The sequence below is a fragment of the Lithobates pipiens genome, unplaced genomic scaffold, assembly GCF_037356315.1.
Source record: "Lithobates pipiens isolate NorthernLeopardFrog02 unplaced genomic scaffold, aLitPip1_a1.2 Scaffold_22, whole genome shotgun sequence".
Taxonomy (NCBI): Eukaryota; Metazoa; Chordata; class Amphibia; order Anura; family Ranidae; genus Lithobates; species Lithobates pipiens.
Genome location: NW_027507784.1, coordinates 170,022,260 through 170,043,242, shown reverse-complemented (window position 1 = coordinate 170,043,242; position 20,983 = coordinate 170,022,260). Strand labels below are relative to the sequence as shown.

General features: G+C 44.5%; 1 protein-coding gene across 2 annotated transcripts in view; it reads left to right on the top strand.

Moving 5' to 3' along the window:
* CASP10 (caspase 10) overlaps positions 1-20,983 on the top strand; it is a 119,692-nt gene that overhangs the window by 24,144 nt on the left and 74,565 nt on the right. For both annotated transcript variants that reach the window (XM_077448626.1, XM_077448627.1), the window contains exons 2-3: positions 12,801-13,134; positions 15,464-15,560. In XM_077448626.1, the coding sequence (XP_077304752.1) occupies positions 12,839-13,134; positions 15,464-15,560 (393 nt within the window). In that variant the 5' untranslated portion in view covers positions 12,801-12,838. The remainder of the gene's footprint in view (positions 1-12,800; positions 13,135-15,463; positions 15,561-20,983) is intronic.

The window sequence follows — 20,983 nt, the reverse complement described above, 5'->3', positions numbered from 1 at the left end:
TTGGACTGCAAGCCGCAGTCCCAACCCTACGTTGCTCTCTCTTGCTTCTGGATAGGCCCTCAGACAGCCTAGCAGCCAGATGTCCCCGGGATAGGCCTCAGGCTCTGGCCTAGCAGCCTGGGGCAGCACAACACGCCTCCACCCAGATAGATGTCCAGGTGGCACAGAACCCCGATCACTTGACTCCAAATAAATAGGTTCTCCCAGAAGGCCAAGGGACCCAAGAACACAGAAGAGAGAAGTTCAGCAATTCCACAATTAGGATTAGGGTGGAATCAATTGGCCAAGGCGACTATGGCAGGTAAATTTACTAGCAACCCTGCCTAAACATCCGGGTGCTACCAGTTTTGCTGCAGCAGGTTCTATACATGGTACAGATGCGCCACTTTACAGGCAGACTAAGCCCCCCCCCCCCCCCTGAACTATATTTAAAGGAATTTTTACTGTTTCACTTTAAGCATCATCCAATCACTGCCAATAACTTGCAGATAAGTTCTCAAAATGGGCACTTTTGATTTTTCAAGTTCCCATAGACATAAATAGGTGTGTGTTTGGCCCAACTCTAGCCCTTATTGCAGTGCTTCTCTCAGCCATGTACCTCCTGTAAGTCTGTCCCTCTTACACCAGTGGGTAAGGTTAATCTTGTTCAGATGGTGTACTTGCCTAAATTCCTATATTTCTTTAGGAATTTCCCAATTTTCATATTAAAAAAACTTTTCTTTTACCAAAGTAGATAGTACTGTTATTAGCTTTGTGTGGGTGGAAAGGACTCCCCATTGGCCCTGTCGACCTTGCACCTCACTTTAAGTCAAGGTGGGTCATCCCTTAAAAATCTTCAACTTTACTATTGGGGACAAATAAAAAATAAGTGCAGCGCTAAGTGATAAAACAATAGTGAAAAGAAAAATTTACATAAATAATAATATATGAAGAAATATGCTGGATAAATAGCAAAAATTCTACTTAAATATAATAGATTTGCACACTAGAATTAAGCATATATGATAAACATTAAAAAAATTATTATTTAAAGTGACTAAAAATATCTGGTGAAAATATGCTAAAAGTGAAAACTAAGGCAGAGTCCCAAAAAGTGAAAGTATAGTGAAAATCAGTCCATAGATACAAGTCCTTAGTTGAATTGCCAACAAAGATCAGTGAGTATGAAATCCCTTTGCCAAGTGGAAAAACACCCAGCAAGTGAGCAAATATTCTCCTTACCGACTCCAAAGAGCAATAGAATGGTCTCAGCAACCCCAGGGAATTCGACCTCCCAAAAACCTATGCCGCAATACAGCTGATCCTGGATTGGTACCACTCAGGGAATATAAATACTAAAAGCTCCCATTGTGTAGTATTTAAATAAAGAGTTTAATAAAAATAAATAGATCGCACTTACAAGAAAGTTGCAATATAGTGTGATATAAAATCATCGGTGTCCCATAACACTCTCCCTGCTCGCTGTCCTCTGTAGAGCTACACCTCCACCGAGGCAAACGTGATGACATCAAAGCACCTCCCTACGCAGCGTTTCGTCACAAGCGGACGTCGTCTGGGGATTGGCTGAGGATATTGGTGGTTGTACTCGTCACAGTCCAGTGGTAGTTCTCTTAGCATCTTGGCATATTTTTGCTGTAACCCTGAAAGCTCTGCTATCGATGTGTTGTATGGGTAGTAGCACTGACTTTTCTGTTTAAACCCTGGAAGCTGCCATTGTGGGCTCCTATTCTGCACTTAGTAACCTTGTTACATCCCCAGCCCCCCCAATACTTACCTGAGCCCCCTCTCGATCCAGCGATGTCCATGAAAGCCTTGCCTCTCCAGGGACTAACACTCCTGATTGGCTATTGGCAGCAGCGGGAGCCATTGGCTCCCGCTGCTGTCAATCACAGCCAGTGAAACAATCAGGAGATTGAGGGGCAGGCCAAACTACGACTCCGTGTGTGAATGGACACACAGAGCAGCAGCTCAGCTTGGGTGCCCCATAGCAAGCCACCTGCTGTGGGGGCACCCAACAGGAGGTAGGAGCCAGGAGTGCCAGCGTGGGACCCAAGAAGAGGAGGATCCGGGCCACTCTGTGCAAAACTACTGCACAGAGCAGATAAGTATAACATGTAAATTAAAGCTTTACAATCAATATAAGTTTTTTTCTACAGAGTCTTGATTCCATCATATTTCTCAGTGTGGCAACCCAACTCTCCCTCCTATGAATAGTGTTCTGGATCCCAGGTTGTGGGCTACTAGAGGGGTGGTGAGTTTGAAACATATAGTTGCTGAGAGACGTTTGAGGAGCTTTCCTGGCCTTGAAGCTTCCTTGATCATTCCCAACTGGATGTTCTTTAGATATCTGCATCTCCGCCATGCTTTCCTCCAGCAGTTTCCCTCTTTCCTCTCTTATGGTGGAATCAGACCTTATTGAGAAGTTGCTCAACTTCAGGGTGTTGGTCAAGCCCCTATCCCCCCTCTATTTAGGTCTCTCATTGGCCTATGCAACCAAGGTAGAATGTGTATATTAAAAATGGTATACCGATATCCCTGACTTAGAGAATGATGATTGAGATGACTGCTTGGGTTCTTATGTAACTACTGTGATCTCAGTTAGGGATAGTTTATCCAAATACATTTTTTTCAGAGGGCCTGCTGTCCACCTCAGCATTTGGCTGCCATCTATCTCTCTGTTTCCTCAGCCTGTCCCTGTTGCCAGATCCTTTTTTCATACAGTTTGGTTATGCTCTTCTCTCCAATTGTTTTGAATGTAGGTTGTGGCTGATATTAATACTGTTTTTGAAATTTTTTGAGGACCCTCCTATAGGCAGATATGTCAGGTTGTTTATTTGTCATCCTTACTTCTCTTAAAGGGAGATATTCCTCTGCTGGAAGTCTGCTCAGCCCCCTACAGTGACTTCTTGGCGTACTACTCTCAATATTGTTTTTTCCTCTTTATAAACGTAACTATTTTAACTTCAATTACCCCCCAAAAATTGGCAAATGTCTTGTCCGCTTGGATAGATTCCTGGGGTGCAGGTGTCGACTTGCCTTTGAAGCCTTTATGTGGTTCTGAACACATGCTGGCCTATCCTGGTATCTATGATGCAGGCTCCTACCCTATTTCATTTCTCACCTTTTCCCTGTTTCTCCCCCCACCTTTTCCCTGCCTCCTCCTCCTCCTCCTCCTCCCTGTTCCACCTTCCCTCCCCACTGTCCCCTTCTCCATTATCCCGTTGTCCCCCCCCCCCCCCCCCTGGGTTAATTCAAATTTCTTTACCCCTCTTCAGGTACTGAGGAGTCCTGCGATATTTCCCCCCTTTATGCCGCGTACACACGATCGTAATTCTCGTCTGAAAAAGCTCTGATGGTTTTCCGACGGAATTCGGCTCAAACTGTCTTGCCTACACACGGTCACATAAATTCCGATCATTTATAACACGGTGACGTACAACACATACGATGTGACTAGAAAAAGGAAGTTCAATAGCCAGTAGCCAATAGCTTCTGTCTCGTAGTTGAATCTGATAGGCCTCAGGCTCTGGCCTAGCAGCCTGGGGCAGCACAACACGCCTCCACCCAGATAGATGTCCAGGTGGCACAGAACCCCGATCACTTGACTCCAAATAAATAGGTTCTCCCAGAAGGCCAAGGGACCCAAGAACACAGAAGAGAGAAGTTCAGCAATTCCACAATTAGGATTAGGGTGGAATCAATTGGCCAAGGCGACTATGGCAGGTAAATTTACTAGCAACCCTGCCTAAACATCCGGGTGCTACCAGTTTTGCTGCAGCAGGTTCTATACATGGTACAGATGCGCCACTTTACAGGCAGACTAAGCCCCCCCCCCCCTGAACTATATTTAAAGGAATTTTTACTGTTTCACTTTAAGCATCATCCAATCACTGCCAATAACTTGCAGATAAGTTCTCAAAATGGGCACTTTTGATTTTTCAAGTTCCCATAGACATAAATAGGTGTGTGTTTGGCCCAACTCTAGCCCTTATTGCAGTGCTTCTCTCAGCCATGTACCTCCTGTAAGTCTGTCCCTCTTACACCAGTGGGTAAGGTTAATCTTGTTCAGATGGTGTACTTGCCTAAATTCCTATATTTCTTTAGGAATTTCCCAATTTTCATATTAAAAAAACTTTTCTTTTACCAAAGTAGATAGTACTCTTATTAGCTTTGTGTGGGTGGAAAGGACTCCCCATTGGCCCTGTCGACCTTGCACCTCACTTTAAGTCAAGGTGGGTCATCCCTTAAAAATCTTCAACTTTACTATTGGGGACAAATAAAAAATAAGTGCAGCGCTAAGTGATAAAACAATAGTGAAAAGAAAAATTTACATAAATAATAATATATGAAGAAATATGCTGGATAAATAGCAAAAATTCTACTTAAATATAATAGATTTGCACACTAGAATTAAGCATATATGATAAACATTAAAAAAATTATTATTTAAAGTGACTAAAAATATCTGGTGAAAATATGCTAAAAGTGAAAACTAAGGCAGAGTCCCAAAAAGTGAAAGTATAGTGAAAATCAGTCCATAGATACAAGTCCTTAGTTGAATTGCCAACAAAGATTGTTTTATTGCAGGAATTAGCTCTGCTGCAAAGCATTGCATCAAAAATTGTAATTAAACGCCCCTGTTAAACAGGGGCAGAAAAATTGGGCCTTAGGCACTGGTGCTGGTGCCACGACACTGCAACCTCTCCCATATACTCTTGTTTTATTGCAGGAATTAGCCCTGCTGCAAAGCATTGCATCAAAAATTGTAATTGAACGCCCCTGTTAAACAGGGGCAGAAAAATTGGGCCTTAGGCACTGGTGCTGGTGCCACGACACTGCAACCTCTCCCATATACTCTTGTTTTATTGCAGGAATTAGCCCTGCTGCAAAGCATTGCATCAAAAATTGTACTTAAACGCCCCTGTTAAACAGGGGCAGAAAAATTGGGCCTTAGGCACTGGTGCTGGTGCCACGACACTGCAATCTCTCCCATATACTCTTGTTTTATTGCAGGAATTAGCCCTGCTGCAAAGCATTGCATCAAAAATTGTACTTAAACGCCCCTGTTAAACAGGGGCAGAAAAATTGGGCTGATGGCATCACCCAGAAACAGAAATGTTCTTCCAACATATCATCGGAGGAGGAAGAGGATAGACAATCAACATAACAGGACAGTCACTCAGCATCAGCATAGGCAGTCTTGAAGGGATGTGATATTTCAAAAAAAATTATTCGGTTACATCAGCTTCAGGTGCTTGGTAGCTGTGGGTGATCCAAGACTGATTCATCTTGATGAAGGTCAGTCGATCAACTGATTCGGTAGACAGCCGCACCCTGTGATCGGTAACAAAGCCACCAGCAGCACTGAAGGTGCGTTCCGAAAGAACGCTGGATGCAGGACAGGCCAGTAGCTCAATTGCATACTGTGCAAGCTCTGGCCAGTGATCCATCCTCAAGACCCAGTAAGCCAGAGGATTTTCGGTGGGAAAGGTGTCCAAGTCTGACCTTGCCCCTAGGTATTCCTGCACCATGTAAATCAGACGCTGGCGATGGTTGCTGGAACCGATCATACCTTGGGGCTGCGGACTAAAAAATTGTCTGAAAGCATCAGTCAGACGGCCACCTTCTCCACCGCTCCTTCTGACCGATGCCTCAGCAACACGTTGTCCAGGACCAGGAGTTTGTAACCTCCCAGTCTCTGGGAACGCGTTGTACAGACCTTTCTGCAAGGCCTCCCGGAGATGTCTCATCCTCTGCTCCCTCTGCGATGACAAGATAAGGTCGGCAACCTTACCCTTGTACCGTGGATCAAGGAGAGTGGCCAGCCAGTAATGGTCCCTCTCCTTGATCCGAAGAATACGAGGATCCTTCCGCAGGCTTTGCAGGATCAGGGAGGCCATGCAGCGTAGGTTAGCTGAGGCCTTCGGTCTGGAGTCCTCTGGGTCACTAAGGACAACATGATCCGCAGCTACCTCCTCCCAGCCACGTACAAGTTCACGTGTTTCTTGGGACTGTAAATCATCCCTACAAGACTGCTGCTGCTGCTTCTGCTGATGCTGAGTGCCAGCCTCCACCTCCATGCTGACGCAATCATCCTCCTCCTCCTCTTCCTCCTCCTCATCCTCTTCCTGTGTGATGGGTGGCACAGCAGGAACACTGTCTGGATAAAGGGGGCCTTGAGAAGCAAGGAAGTCCTCCTCTTCCTGCCTCTGTTCTGCCTCAAGTGCCCTGTCCATTATTCCACGCAACGTATGCTCCAAGAGGTGGACAAGAGGTACAGTGTCACTGATGCATGCACTGTCACTGCTCACCATCCTTGTGGCCTCCTCAAACGGTGACAGGACAGTGCATGCATCCCTGATCATGCCCCACTGGCGTGGTGAGAAAAAACCGAGCTCCCCTGACCCTGTCCTGGTGCCGTAGTCGCACAGGTACTCATTGATGGCCCTCTGCTGCGTGTGCAGCCGCTGCAGCATGGCCAACGTTGAGTTCCACCTGGTGGGCATGTCACATATAAGGCGGTTCTTGGGCAGGTTCAACTCCTTTTGGAGCTCAGCCAGCCGAGCACAGGCATTAAATGATCGCGGAAATGCACGCAGACTTTCTTGGCCTGCTTCAGGACATCCTGTAAGCCGGGGTACCTGCCCAAGAACCGCTGCACCACCAGGTTAAGGACGTGAGCTACACAGGGCACATGGGTCAGTAGTCCCTGTCGGAGGGCGGAGAGGAGGTTGGTGCCATTGTCGCAAACCACCATTCCTGGCTTAAGCTGGCGTGGCGTCAACCACCTCTCGGCCTGCCCCTGCAGAGCTGACAAAACATCCGCCCCAGTGTGGCTCCTGTCCCCTAAACAAACCAGCGCAAGCACGGCATGGCATCGTTTTGCCTGCGTACTTGCGTAGCCCCTGGAATGCCTACGGAGCACCGCTGGTTCTGAAGACAGAGCACTGGAAGAGGCCATGGAGGAAGAAGAAGAGGAGGGGGTGGAGGAGAGAGGTGTGTCACAACCAATAGTAGCATTTTGGAGGCGTGGTGGCGGAACAACCTCCAACACTACTGCACCTTGTCCTGCATCCTTCCCAGCTGCCAGAAGAGTGACCCAATGGGCCGTGAAAGACAGGTAACGTCCCTGTCCATGCCTGCTGGACCATGAGTCAGCGGTAATATGCACCTTACCGCTGACCGCCCTGTCCAGCGAGGCAAGGACATTGCCTTCCACATGCCGGTAGAGAGCCGGAATCGCCTTCCGTGAGAAAAAGTGGTGTTTGGGGACCTGCCACTGAGGAACCGCACATTGTACAAACTCACGGAAGGGGGCAGAGTCTACCAACTGAAAAGGCAGCAGTTGAAGTGCTAGCAATTTAGCCAAGCTAGCATTCAACCGCTGGGCATGTGGATGGCTGGGAGTGAACTTCTTTCGCCGGTCCAGCAGCTGGGGCAGGGACATTTGCCTGCTATAATCGGACGTGGGTGTACTGCTAGCAGAGTGCCCGGAAGCACTTGGCTGTGACACACCTAATTCTACACCTTCATTCCTCTCAGAGCAGGTTTCAGAGAGGACTGAAGGTCTAGTGGGGTTGGAGATGCCAGCTGATGAGGAGCAAGGAGAGGGCGGCTTTGTTCTTTGGTATGGGTCTTTGAGGTACGCTTGCCAACGAGCTGCATGGCAGGTCAACATATGTCTGGTCAAGCATGTGGTGCCCAAGCGGCTGATGTTTTGGCCACGCGAGATGAGCTTGAGACATATGTTGCAAATAGCAGCGGTGCGATCTGATGCACTCGTCTCAAAAAAGGCCCACACCAAAGAACTTTTAGAATAATGTGCAGAGGCAGCGCCCTGCACAGGCGGAGCTCTGCGGTGTGATTCAGTCGGTGTGCTGCCCCTAAGCTGGCCCCCGGAGGGCATCCTGCCTTTTTGGACATGTGCCTCCTCCTCCTCCTCTCTCCTACCAGGCACCCACGTGGAGTCAGTGCCCTCATCATCCCCTCCCTCTTCATCACTGTAGCAAACCTGGCAGTATGCTGCAGCTTGTGGAACATGACTGCCAGATTGCTGTCCTTCTTGAGCATCCCCTCTCTCTGCATTCACGCTACTGCCTTCCTCTAGCTGAGTGTCATCATCAGAGGCTACAAAACACTGGGCATCCTCCTGGAGCATGTACCCAACACTGTGCTCAAAGAGTTCAGGAGACTCCTCAGGAGGACGTGGTGGGTCTAGGGAAGGAGTCACTGATGATGACATTGAGAGGAGGGAAGATGATGCGTTGGCAGCTGCTTTGCTAGTACCCTGAGACTGGGTGAGAGAGGATGAGGAGGATGAAGAGGGCTTGGTCATCCACTCTACCAAGTCGTTGGCATGTTGCGGCTCAACATGTCCAGCTGCCGAAAAGAAGGACAAGCGTGTTCCATGGCCACGTGCTGATGACAATGCACCGCGTCCACGACCAGCACTGTTGTCTCTAGACACAGAGCCTGCTTGCCCTCTTTTATCGGCTCGCGCCTGTCTGCCTCTCCTTGTTGGCCTTCCAGACATGGTAATGGCCTAAAGGGAGTTGGGTAAAAAAGCAGTTGGGTAGTGTATATTGTGCTAGAGGTACACAACACCCACTAACTCCTGCAGATGCCTTTATTATAGAACACCAGAGATAAAGGGTTATATACAGATGTATACTGTGCTGTGCTGGAGGCACACACAACTTCCAATAACTCCTGCAGATGGCAAGTGGGCTCAAATAGAGAAGAGCTATGTAGGTGGATATAGCGGTATGTACTGGGTACAGAGCACGCAGACAGCACGCACAAGCTCCTAACACTACTGACTGCAAGCTCTATTATAAAAGATAGATCTCTAGCTATATAGGTGAGGTGAATATAGCGGTATATACTGCGGTCAGGGCACGCAGACAACAACCACTACACAACAGCAAGATCGAAAATCGTCTGAAAATGATCGGTGTGTACTGTGTTGAAGGTACACAGAACACCCACTAACTCCTGCAGATGCCTTTATTATAGAACACCAGAGATAAAGGGGTATATACAGATGTATACTGTGCTGTGCTGGAAGCACACACAACTTCCAATAACTCCTGCAGATGGCAAGTGGGCTCAAATAGAGAAGAGCTATGTAGGTGGATATAGCGGTATGTACTGGGTACAGAGCACGCAGACAGCACGCACAAGCTCCTAACACTACCGACTGCAAGCTCTATTATAAAAGATAGATCACTAGCTATATAGGTGAGGTGAATATAGCGGTGTATACTGCGGTCAGGGCACGCAGACAACAACCACTACACAACAGCAAGATCAAAAATCGGCCGAAAACGATCGGTGTGTACTGTGTTGAAGGTACACAGAACACCCACTGCTTCAGACGCCAACACACTACACAAGGCCGCCGCGCTGGCGGCCTTATATAGTGTGGGGCATGCACTACACAGCCTGAGCTATGATTGGCCACAGGCATCCTGCCTGTGGCCAATCATGGCTCTCCTCGCTGCTGGCGCTGCGATTGGCCAAGCATGCGGGGTCACAGTGCATGCTTGGCCAATCACGAGCCAGCAATGCACTGCGCCATCGCAGTGCATTGTGGGCCGTGAGCGCCACACGAATTTGGCGCGAACGGACCAAAAAGTTCGGACTTCGCCGAACGGGCGAACAGCCGATGTTCGAGTCGAACGTGTGTTCGACTCGAACACGAAGCTCATCCCTACTTACCAGTACTTTCCTTTCATACTGACTTTTGAAATTGAGAAATGCAATCATTTAGAAGGTTGATAAAAGGTTTAACGCAGTAAAACACTTTTGATAGTTAAATAAATACTGGAGGAAGGGATCAATCCTGACCCCTTACAATGTGATCAGCTGTCAGCCAATGATGGCTGATCACATTATGTAAACAGAAGATTGATAATCGTTATTTTTTTCTTCTCACGCCAACAGCGTCAGGAGAAAAAAAAGCCAATCACTGGCTTCTGTTGAAGGGACCACAGTCCCAAAGAGGAAGAGGCGAAGCCGCCTCATATGTGCCCACCAGTACCGCCTGCCAGTGCCATGAATTAGTGCCCACCAATCAGTGCCCACCAGTACATAAGTGCCAGCAATCAGTGCCACCTATCAATGCCCACGAGTGCCACCTATCAATGCCCACAAGTCGTGCCAAACAGTGCCTTATCACTGCCACCTAGCAGTGCTGCCTATCGGTGTCACCTACCAGGGCCGATCAGTGGCCATCACTGCCACCCATCAGTGCCAGTTATCAGTGCCACCTACTAGTGCCCTTTAGTACGACCCATCAATGCCCTTCAGTGCCGCCCAACAATGCCGCCTATTAGTGCCCATCAGTGTCGCCTTATCAGTGCCCATCAGTGTCGCTTTATCAGTGCCCATCAATGCAGCCTATCAGTGCCCATCAGTGCAGCATATCAGTGCCCATCAATGTAGCCTCATCAGCGTACATCAATGAAGGAAAAAAATTACCGGTTTGCAAAATTTATTAACAAAATTTAAAATGGTTTTGTATTTTTTTTTTTTTTTATCTGTCTTTTTAATTTTTTTTTACAAAAAATAAAAAACCCAGAGGTGATCAAATATCACCAAAAGAAACCTCTATTTGTGGGGAAAAAATGATAAAAATGTCATTTGGATAAAGTGTTGTATGAACGCGCAATTGTCATTCAAAGAGTGACAGCTCTAAAAGCTGAAAATTGGTCTGGGCAGGAGGGGGTTTAGGTGCCCAGTAAGCAAGTGGTTAATATTTCCCTATGAGAGCTGTGTTAACTGATACAATAGAAGTCTGTCTGACTTTAAAAAAGTTTCCTGTACTACTTTGGTTCGACTTTGATACAACTTCAATGCCACAGACTGTAAAAAGTCACATGAAAGTCATATCAAAGTTGTACTGAAAGTTGCGTGACTTTGGGGTCGGGCTTGTGTGAACCCAGCCTTAGAGAAAACTAAGGACACGGGTCACATATGTCTAGGCTCCTTATCAGTGGCTTCCACTCCCTATTTAGTATTCTTGAGCTGAGGCTGATAAGTTTAGCATCTTTTGCTTTGAGGGGTGATAGCAAATAAACAATCTTCTCTTCTAATGTTTAAACTATAATATACCATTTTCATGTTGGGCAACCTGGTGTTTAGGTTGTGTGTTGACAAAAAATGTCAAATTATCCTGCAAAAGTTAAAGGAGATAAATATAAAGGATACAAATATAGAGGTTGTACTGCTGAAAATGCCAATTTCCTGGATGTTATGCCAGCTGATTCAGTGTTTTAAATGTTACTAACCTATAATAAAAATGCAGATGAAAAGCTCTGTCATAGCTGATATTTCCACACCCATCATACTTGTGGTTTGTTAGGAATTTAAAAGATAGTAGTCACCTTTTTTTTTTTTTTCTTTTTTTTTGTCAAAGATTAACTGAACAAGCTGAAGTTAGAAGCTGATTGGCGACCATACACAGCTGCACCCAATTTTGAACTCTCCAGTTTTAGTATATTAATCCCCATGTGTCTATTCAATCTATTGGCATGATCCCAACATAAACATGCCAATGTAGAGTGATACCGGAAGGTTAAAGCTTTATCTGGATTCCTATATTTTCCAAGGACTTCAGAGAAGAGATACATGAACTGGAGTCCCCAGCTCTACCTGTCTTATTGAAGTGATATGCTACTGTCTTGCTCTTGGATTCTGCATTCCTTTTTTTTCATTCATGATTCATTCACCTTATATGCCCAAGAATGCAGTAGGGAGAATGAGATAACCTAGTGTAGCTTCTTAACCACTTCAGCCAATGACGAGAGCATTTTTTTGTGATACATCACTGCGTCGCTTTAACTGACAATTGTGCGGTCATGCAATGTTGTATCCAAACAAAATTGACATCCTTTTTTTCCCACAAATAGTGCTTTCTTTTGGTGGTATTTGATCATCTCTGTGGTTTATATTTTTTGCGCTATAAACAAAAAAAGAGGTCACTTTTGAAAAAAAACACTATATTTTGTACTTTTTGCTATAATAAATATCCATATTTCTAAAAAAATACGCACACATTTTTTTCCTCAGTTTAAGCCGATATGTATTCTTCTACATATTTTTGGTACTAAAAATTGCAATAAGCATATATTGATTGGTTTGCACAAAAGTTATAGCGTTTACAAAATAGGTGATAGATTTATGGCATTTTTATTATTATTATTATTATTTTACTAGTAATGGCAGCAATTTTTATCATGACTGTGACATTATGACAGACACATCAAACACTTTTGACACATTTTTGGGACGATTGACAGTTATACAGCGATCAGTGCTAGAAAAATGCACTGATTACTGTATAAATGTCACTAGAAGGGAAGGGGTTAACTGTGTTCCCTGACTGTGTGTTCTAACTGTAGGGGGAGGGACTGACTAGAGGGATGACAGATCATGGTTTCTAGCTATTAGGAACTCACGATCTGTCTCTCCTCACAGAACAGAACAGGGATTGTGTGTTTAAACACACACGTCCCTGTTCTGCCTCTCGTGCCTGCCGACGCGCCTTCTTAAAGGAGCCGACGTATAACTACGACGGCTCACGGGAACGTGCCGACCTGCCGCAGTATCATGACGATCGGTTAATCACTATGGCTGAGAGCAGAGCTTGAAGTACTAGAGATCTATATGATGGATGTGACAAGCAGGGAACAGAATTTAACTCAATTATTCATCCAAAGTGGAAATTAATGTTTTAGGTTGACTTGGCCTTTACTTACGCTTGTATGTGTATTTATGACATTTTCTTTCTGTCTCAGGTAAATTGGCATGTTAACTGCCATCTGTGTTGGTGAAGATGGATTTTATCCAGCTGCTTTATGATATTGACAACAATCTTGGTCAAGAAGACTTTGAATCTTTAAAATTTCTCTGTATGGGTTTAATTCCAAATAAAAAACTGGAGAAAATGAAATCAAGCCTAGATCTCTTTGAAGAGCTTCAGAAATCTGGTGAACTAAGTGAAGATAATATGTTCATTCTGCCAGAACTACTCTACCTAATAGGACAGCACAACCTTTTAAAGAAGCTAAATACCAACAAGAGTGCTATGACTGAAGCCCTAATAAAGGAACGATACATATCTATGTATAGGTACAGTTTATGTTATTTGGTTTAACATTTATTTATTTTTTTGCACTTTTCATAGTACATTACATAATTTGTGCATGTTTCTCAAACCTGGACCTTCGCAGTAGCAATATATACTTTATAGAAAACCAAAGAGAATTGATTTGGAGGAAAAGAGAGAGAGTCAGAAAAAAATCCTTCTGTTTTGCATTTTTGAGAACGGTTTTCTGGCAGAAATAAAAAATGAAACGGTCCTAAATGCTAGTAAAAAAACACTCCAAATTAGTGTTTTTGTTCTAAGCGCACTGGCGTTATTTTTAAGCCGATGTGCATGGACCCTAATTTGCCTTGAGCAAAGGAAAGTCCTGTGTGAGCTACAAAGCACTGGATTCATAGCTTAGACAGGTCTATGCGCTCCACATATGACAGCACTGATTGGCCCAGCACTGTCACTGTCACAGGGGCGAGTCTCATGATCCTCCATGTCCAGAAGTACCGGGTATTTCCTTCAGCTTCAAGCAGTAACTGGAGTGGCGTTGGAGTGAAAGGAAGTCAAGTATGTGCTGGAGAGGGCAGGAAAGCAAGGCAAACCTATTGCTTTACCATGAGTAAGCAATATACAGTTTTGCTTTAATGAGAACCTGGCAAATTTCTAAAAAATCTTTCCTGCATGAGAAGCGGTAGTCCCTGCTGTGCAGTGGTACTTCCCTCCAACCCTTGTTTGACTACAGGACTACTACAGTAGTATGTAAGTAGGTTGAAATGCTGGTTAGTGAGACTGCTGGATGGATGGGTTGGGAGGGAAGAGTTAATGCAGTTCCCCCACTTTCTGCCCCTCTCTCTGTGCTGTAAATAAAAGGGGGGAGCTCTGCTCACACACACTGCTGCATGGGAAAGAGTCTAGTGTTGCTTTAACCTAATATGATGTGCTTTCTTCTATTGTTGATCAACAGAAGAAGGTCCCTCTTACGGTGATCACTCGGAGGGTGCCTGCCTCTTACATTGGTAATTGGTTGAAACATTGTGAGGTGGAAGGCAGGGGCTGGTTCTTCCTTTTCTGTTGATCCTGGAGCTCCTGCAACCTATAATGCTCCCTCCAGGTGATTGCTGGTTACTGCTGACAGATTAATGGCAGCTCCTCGATCTCCATATACATTTAATTATGCAGGAATAGAACATTTTGAGTTTTGCGTGGAGCATATGGATGGACGAGCTACATAAGTAATAGATCCATTTTTGTAATAGTGTCCCTTTTACTGCATTAATCCTTCAATTTCAACTTAAATTGTAAATTGCCCATAAGTCCAAACCCTCAGTAGTTTATTAAAAATTGGAAAATCATTACTGCTTAGGTAGGAAAGGGCTTCGGTATGCTATGAGTAGGGAAAATAGTTGATGAGCTGGAATAATATACTGCCTGGCAGATTTATTTTCAACATATACAAATAATAAGTGCACATTCAAACAAATCAGAAATAACGCATGAATGTGATGAAAACAAAATTAAAAGTGTCCGAAATGGAAATAATAAAATCTTAAATCAAACGTTGCACAACAGCGAGTCCATCAAGCAGATATTTATGTGAAGAATTGCAACCATCCACCGATGAAGTGAACAATTCTTTGGATTAAGTGGCTATAAACACCTTATACCTTCCACCATCAATACAAGCCTCTTACTGAATTGTATTGATCCCTTGTAACAGAGATCAATACAGCATGTTGCAAACAGACTATGCTAGGCGCTCAACGATAGTCCACATCAGACCAGCAACTACTGAATCTCAGACGGCTCCCTGAGTTAATGTACCAGGTCAGATACCATCATCGTATGTAATGGGAAAAGGAAAAATGGCCACACTAAACCAGCATTTATTTAAAATAGAGACAGTTATTTACACATAAGGATAAAATCAGCATAGACTATAAACACCTAAGACTTACACTTACCCTAAGTGCAATTTTTTATTTTAATTTATGTTATAGTTATATTTAAAGCTTTTATTTAAAGTGATATTAAAGGCTTGTTTTAAAAAAAAAATACATGTTATACTTATCTGCTCTGTGCAATGGTTTTGCACAGAGCAGCCCGGATCCTTCTTTTCTCAGGTCCCCCCGACAGTGCTCCTGGCCCCTCCCTCCTGCTGAGTGCCCAAAGTGATAAATAGCTAAAAACACACTTACATTGTGTCAGGAAGTAAAGGCATTAAACAATCAAAATGTCCAGGATGCAAAAAAATTACTGTCAAATCTGAAAATCAGGTTGAAACATTTTTCTTTGCAATATCAAATATATATAATTACTACTCAATGCTTAACTATTTTAAGTTTGCCTGTTCTTTTATGACTACAGAAGAATGCTTTTTGAGCTCTCAGAAAGCATCACCAAAGAAGACCTAAGGAGTATAATATTTCTTCTGGACATTCCAAGCAAATTCAGGGAAAACAAGGTGAAAGACTGATTTATGTTTCATTATTTTATGGATTTATTATACTGATAGTGTATTTATTTGGATCTTAGTGTTGAGTTTTACTTCAAGTTTAGTTGTTATGTTGCAATTTTCTAATTCAACAGGAGAGAAGGGATAGAAACGTTTACAATAGGGATGAGCTCAGGCGTGTTTGCATAGAACACGTGCAGAGCCTGCCAGGAAGTTGGCGCATCGCTGCGCTAATCACAGGCAGCGAGACATTGCCCGATCTCTGCAGCCGCGCATCGGGGCAATGTCTCACTGCCTGTGATTAGCGCAGCGCTGTGCCGAATTCCTGGCAGGCTCTCCATGTGTTCCATGCGAACACGCCTGAGCTTATTCCTAGTTTACACAATAAACAAGCAAAGATTTAGTGCACATTTAAACAGTTGCATTTTTAAAGCTTAAAGAGGAAGTGACCCTGATGGGTTTTACTTCCTCTTTGTTTCCCTGCAAAGGTAAAGCATAATGGGCTACTATGCATCACCTGTGCACCGTAGACAGTGGTGCCTGTCTTTTGCAAATATTTCCTGAACCGTGTAGGTTAAGGAGATATTTCTTGCACCTACAGGTAAGCCTTAATCTAGGCTTACCTGTAGGTAAAAGTGGTCTGTAAGGGTTTACAACCACTTTAACTCCAGCCAAACACAATATTTGGACATATGCACGGTAAAAATAAATTTAGGCCCCTTTCACACTGACGTCCCGTTCAGGCCCGCCTGTCAGTTTTTCAGGCGGACCTGAACGGGTGCTCCATAGAGCTCTATGGAGCGTCGGATGTCAGCGGTGACATGTCCGCTGACATCCGACCCGCTCCGATCCGAAAAAGTGTAACGGAGGAAAAAGCTATTTTTCCATCCGTCTGCGATTCGGATCGGGTGACGACGGGCACTACGGTCCGTCGTCATCCGATCTCCCATAGGGGAGAGCGGCGCTGTGACAGGTCCGTCCCTGCGCAGTATGCAGAGACGGACCTGTCATCTCCCTGCTCAGCGGGGATCGGCGGAGTGATCCCCGCTGAGCAAACGGATATCCACGGGGCGGATCAGAACTGATCCGCCCCGCGTGAAAGGACCCTTACACTTATGAAGTTTGCGCCATGTGTGTAGGCTGGAGCATTTAACTTTCATTCACCCCATACAGTAGTAAGCACGGAACCTCTGGTGCTGAGAACACTGATCATAGCAGGTCACTCACTTGGCACCCCATCCTGCGAAGTTTTCGTAAAGTACAATGTGTTCTGTCATTTTTTGGAAATGCTGCAGAAATGTTTCTGTACCCTTGCCCAGATCTGTGCCTCGATACAATTCTGTCTCAGAAGTCTACAATTTCTTGTACTTCATGGCTTGGTTTGTGCTCTGACATACACTGTTGTGTGTGCCTTTACAAATGTCCAATCAACTTAATTTACCACAGATGGACTTTAATCAAGTTGTAGAAAAATCTCAAGGATGATCAGTAGAAACAGCATGTATCTGAGCTCAATTTTCAATGTAAGGCCCCTTTCACTGTCAGTTTTTCAGGCGGACCTGAACGGATGCTTCATAGAGGTCTACGCGGTGACATGTCCGCTGACATCTGACCCGCTCCAATCCGAAAAAGTGTGAAAAAAACGATTTTTCCATCCGTCTGCGGATCGGATCGGGTGACAACGAACACTGTGGTCCGTCGTCACCCAATCTCCCATAGGGGAGAGCGGCGCTCTGACAGGTCCGTCCCTGCGCAGTGTGCAGAGATGGACTTGTCCTCTGCCTGCTCGGCGGAGATCGCTCTGGTGATCCTCGCTGTGCAAGTGGATATCCACAGGGCGGATCAGCACTGATCCGCCCCATGTGAAAGAGGCCTTCGGAAATTTATTCCATTTTGGAATAAGGCTGTAACATAGCAAAATGTGGAAAAAGTGAAGCACCGTGAATACTTTCTGGAGGCAATATATATATATATATATATATATATATATATATATATATATATATATATATATATTTTTTTTTTATATCTGTTTGGCTGACCACTGAGCTCAATCTTTTATTATTCTAGAAAAAAAATGTATTTTTTTTTTATTATTGAAAAAAATCATTTTCAAATCTTTATTACTATCTGTTTGGAATCATAATAAATAAATACAGATACAAATAAATATGTGAGTGGAAGTTGTGGTGACAGGCTGCATACCCCCAGTCCACAGGAGGAGCCGTCTTCTGTGACACCGGTTCCCAGTGTTGGAGCGGATGGGGACTAGGGATGGGCGAATAGTTCAGCCCCATCATAAGTTCTGGGCAAACTTTGGTTGTTCAGATGTTCTGCGAACACTGAACAATATGCAGTGTTTGGGCCAAATTCGAAAGCCGCCGGCTGTCTATTGGACATTAACATGAAAAATCAAAAGGTTTATATGCAAGTTATTGTCATAAAAACTGTTTGGGGACCCAGGTCCTGCCCCAGGGGACAAGTATCAATGAAAAAAAAAGTTTTAAAACTGACATTTTTCCTGAGCAGTGATAAAAGTGAAATATTCCTTTAAATTTCGTATCTGGGGGGTGTCTATCTTATGCCTGTAAAATGGCGCATTTTTCCAGTGTTTAGAACAGTCCCTGCACAAAATGACATTTCTAAAGGAAAAAAAGTTATTTAAAAGTACTCGTGGCTATAATGAATTGTCTATGAGAGAAATCAAAAGTGCTAATTTTATAGGCTTATATGCATGGTATTGTCATGTTTGGGGACACAGGTCCTGCCCCAGGGGACATGTATCAATGCAAAACATTTTTTTTTTAAAAACTGCAGTTTTTTCGGGAGCAGTGATTTTAATAATGCTTAAAGTGAAATATTCCTTTAAATTTCGTACCGGGGGTGTCTATGGTATGCCTGTAAAGTAGCACATTTTTCCTGTGTTTAGAACAGTCCCTGCACAAAATGTCATTTCTAAAGGAAAAAAAGTAATTTTAAAAATACTAGCGGCTATGATGAATTGTCGGGTTCAGGCAATACAGAAAAATCATTGAAAAAAATGGCATGGGATCCCCTCAGTCCATTTCCAGGCCCTTTGGGTCTGGTAGGAATATTAAGGGGAACCCCAAACCAAATTTTTTTTCAAAATTTTGTGGGGGTCCCCCTAAATTACATACCAGGCCCTTCAGGTCTGGTATGAATATTAAAGGGAACCCTGCACCAAAATTAAAAAGAAAATGGCGTGGGGGTCCCCCCAAAAATCCAGAATCTTTTCCGAGCACGCAACCTGGCAGGCTGCAGCAAAAGAGGGGGGACGAGAGAGCGCCCCCCCTCCTGAACCATGCCCTCAACATGAGGAGGGTGCTTTGGGGTAGCCCCCAAAGCACCTTGTCCCCATGTTGATGGGGACAAAGCCCTCATCCCCACAACCCTTGCCCGGTGGTTGTGGGGGTCTGTGGGCAGGGGGGCTTATCAGAATCTGGAAGCCCCCTTAAAGAAGGGGACCCCCAGATCCCATCCTCCCCCTGTTTGAAATAGTAACAGGTACAATGTACCCGTACCATTTCACAAAAAAATTGTCAAAATGTTACAAAAAAACAAGACACAACTTGGGACAAGTCCTTTATTAAAAAATAAAAAAGTAAAAATGTCCCACGAAGTCCATTCATCTTCTTCTATGACTCCACCGACGGACCGAAAAAAAAAAAACCCCCACCCCCGATCCGTCTCCACGGAGGCACCCGCCGTCTGACACGTCCTCACAGGTGACAGTTCTTATATAATCGAAGGCGGGGCCATGCGGTCACGTACCCAGATGACCCCGCCCCCTCTGACGCACAGGGACTTCCCAATGGCTTCCCTGTGGCATCAGAGGGGGCGGGTCACTCGGTTATGTCACAGTGTGGCCTCGCCCTCAGTTATATAAGGACTGTCACCTGTGAGGACGCATCAGACGGCGGGTGCCTCCCATGGAAGTGGACCGGAGGCAGTTTTTTTTAAATTTATTTTATTTTACGTCCGTCGGCGGAGCCATAGAAGAAGAGGAATGGACTTCGTGGGACATTTTAATTAATACATTTTTTTAATAAAGGACTTGTCCAAAGTTGCGTCTTGTTTTTTTAACATCTTGACACTTTTTTTGTGAAATGGGGGGACCGGATCTGGGGGCCCCCCGCCCGCAGACCCCCACAACCACCGGGCAAGAGTTGTGGGGATGAGGCCCTTGTCCCCATCAACATGGGGACAAGGTGCTTTGGGGGGCTACCCCAAAGCACCTTCCCCATGTTGAGGGCATGTGGTCTGGTACAGTTCAGGAGGGGGGGGGGGCGCTCTCTTGTCCCCCCTTTTTTTCCTGCGGCCTACCAAGTTGCTTTCTCGGATAAGAGTCTGGTATGGATTTTTGGTGGACCCCACGTCATTTTTTTTTTTACATTTTGGCACAGGGTTCCCCTTATTATCTATACCAGACCTGAAGGGCCTGATATGGAATTTGGGGGGACCCCCACACAATTTTTTTTGTTTGAGTTTGGTTTGGGGTTCCCCTTAATATTCATACCAGACCCAAAGGGCCTGGTAATGGACGGGGGGGGGGGGATCCCATGACGTTTTTTTTCAATGACTTTTATCTGTATTGCCAGGACCCGACAATTCATTATAGCCGCTAGTACTTTTAAATTACTTTTTTCCTTTAGAAATTTCATTTTGTGCAGGGACTGTTCTAAAAATGGAGAAAAATGTGTCACTTTACAGGCATACAATAGACACCCCCCAGGTACTAAATGTAAAGGAATATTTCACTTCTTGTTTCACTTTAAGCATTATTAAAATCACTGCTCCAGAAAAAACTGCCATTTTTAAAAACTTTTTTTTGTATTGATACATGTCCCCTGGGGCAGGACCCGTTTCCCCAAACACTTTTTATGGCAATACCATGAATATAAGCCTTTAAAATTAGGACTTTTGTTTTCTCTCATAGACAATTCATTATAGCTGTGAGTATTTTTAAATTACTTTTTTTCCTTTAGAAATGTCATTTTGTGCAAGGACTGTTCTAAACATGGGAAAAATGTGCCACTTTACAGGCTATACTATAGACACCCCCCAGGTACAAAATGTAAAGGAATATTTCACTTTTATCACTGCTCCCAAAAAAACTTCAATTTTTAAGACTTTAATGGTGTTCCGGTGGTTGAACAAATTTTTTGCTTGTTCGCATTTTCTGCTTTGGGGGGGGGGGGGGGTATTCGGCTCATCCCTAATGTGGAACACTTACAGGAGTCTTCAGATCTTCCAGTTGAAATGTTATTCACTTTGTTTCACCTGTGCAGCAAATCTAAATAATATAAACCTCCATAGGATCATCTCCTGTGCAGCTCTTTGGCTACATAGAAGTGTATTGGGTTCCACTATGTAGGTACATCCAGGGCAAAGATTAACCACTTTCAGACCGG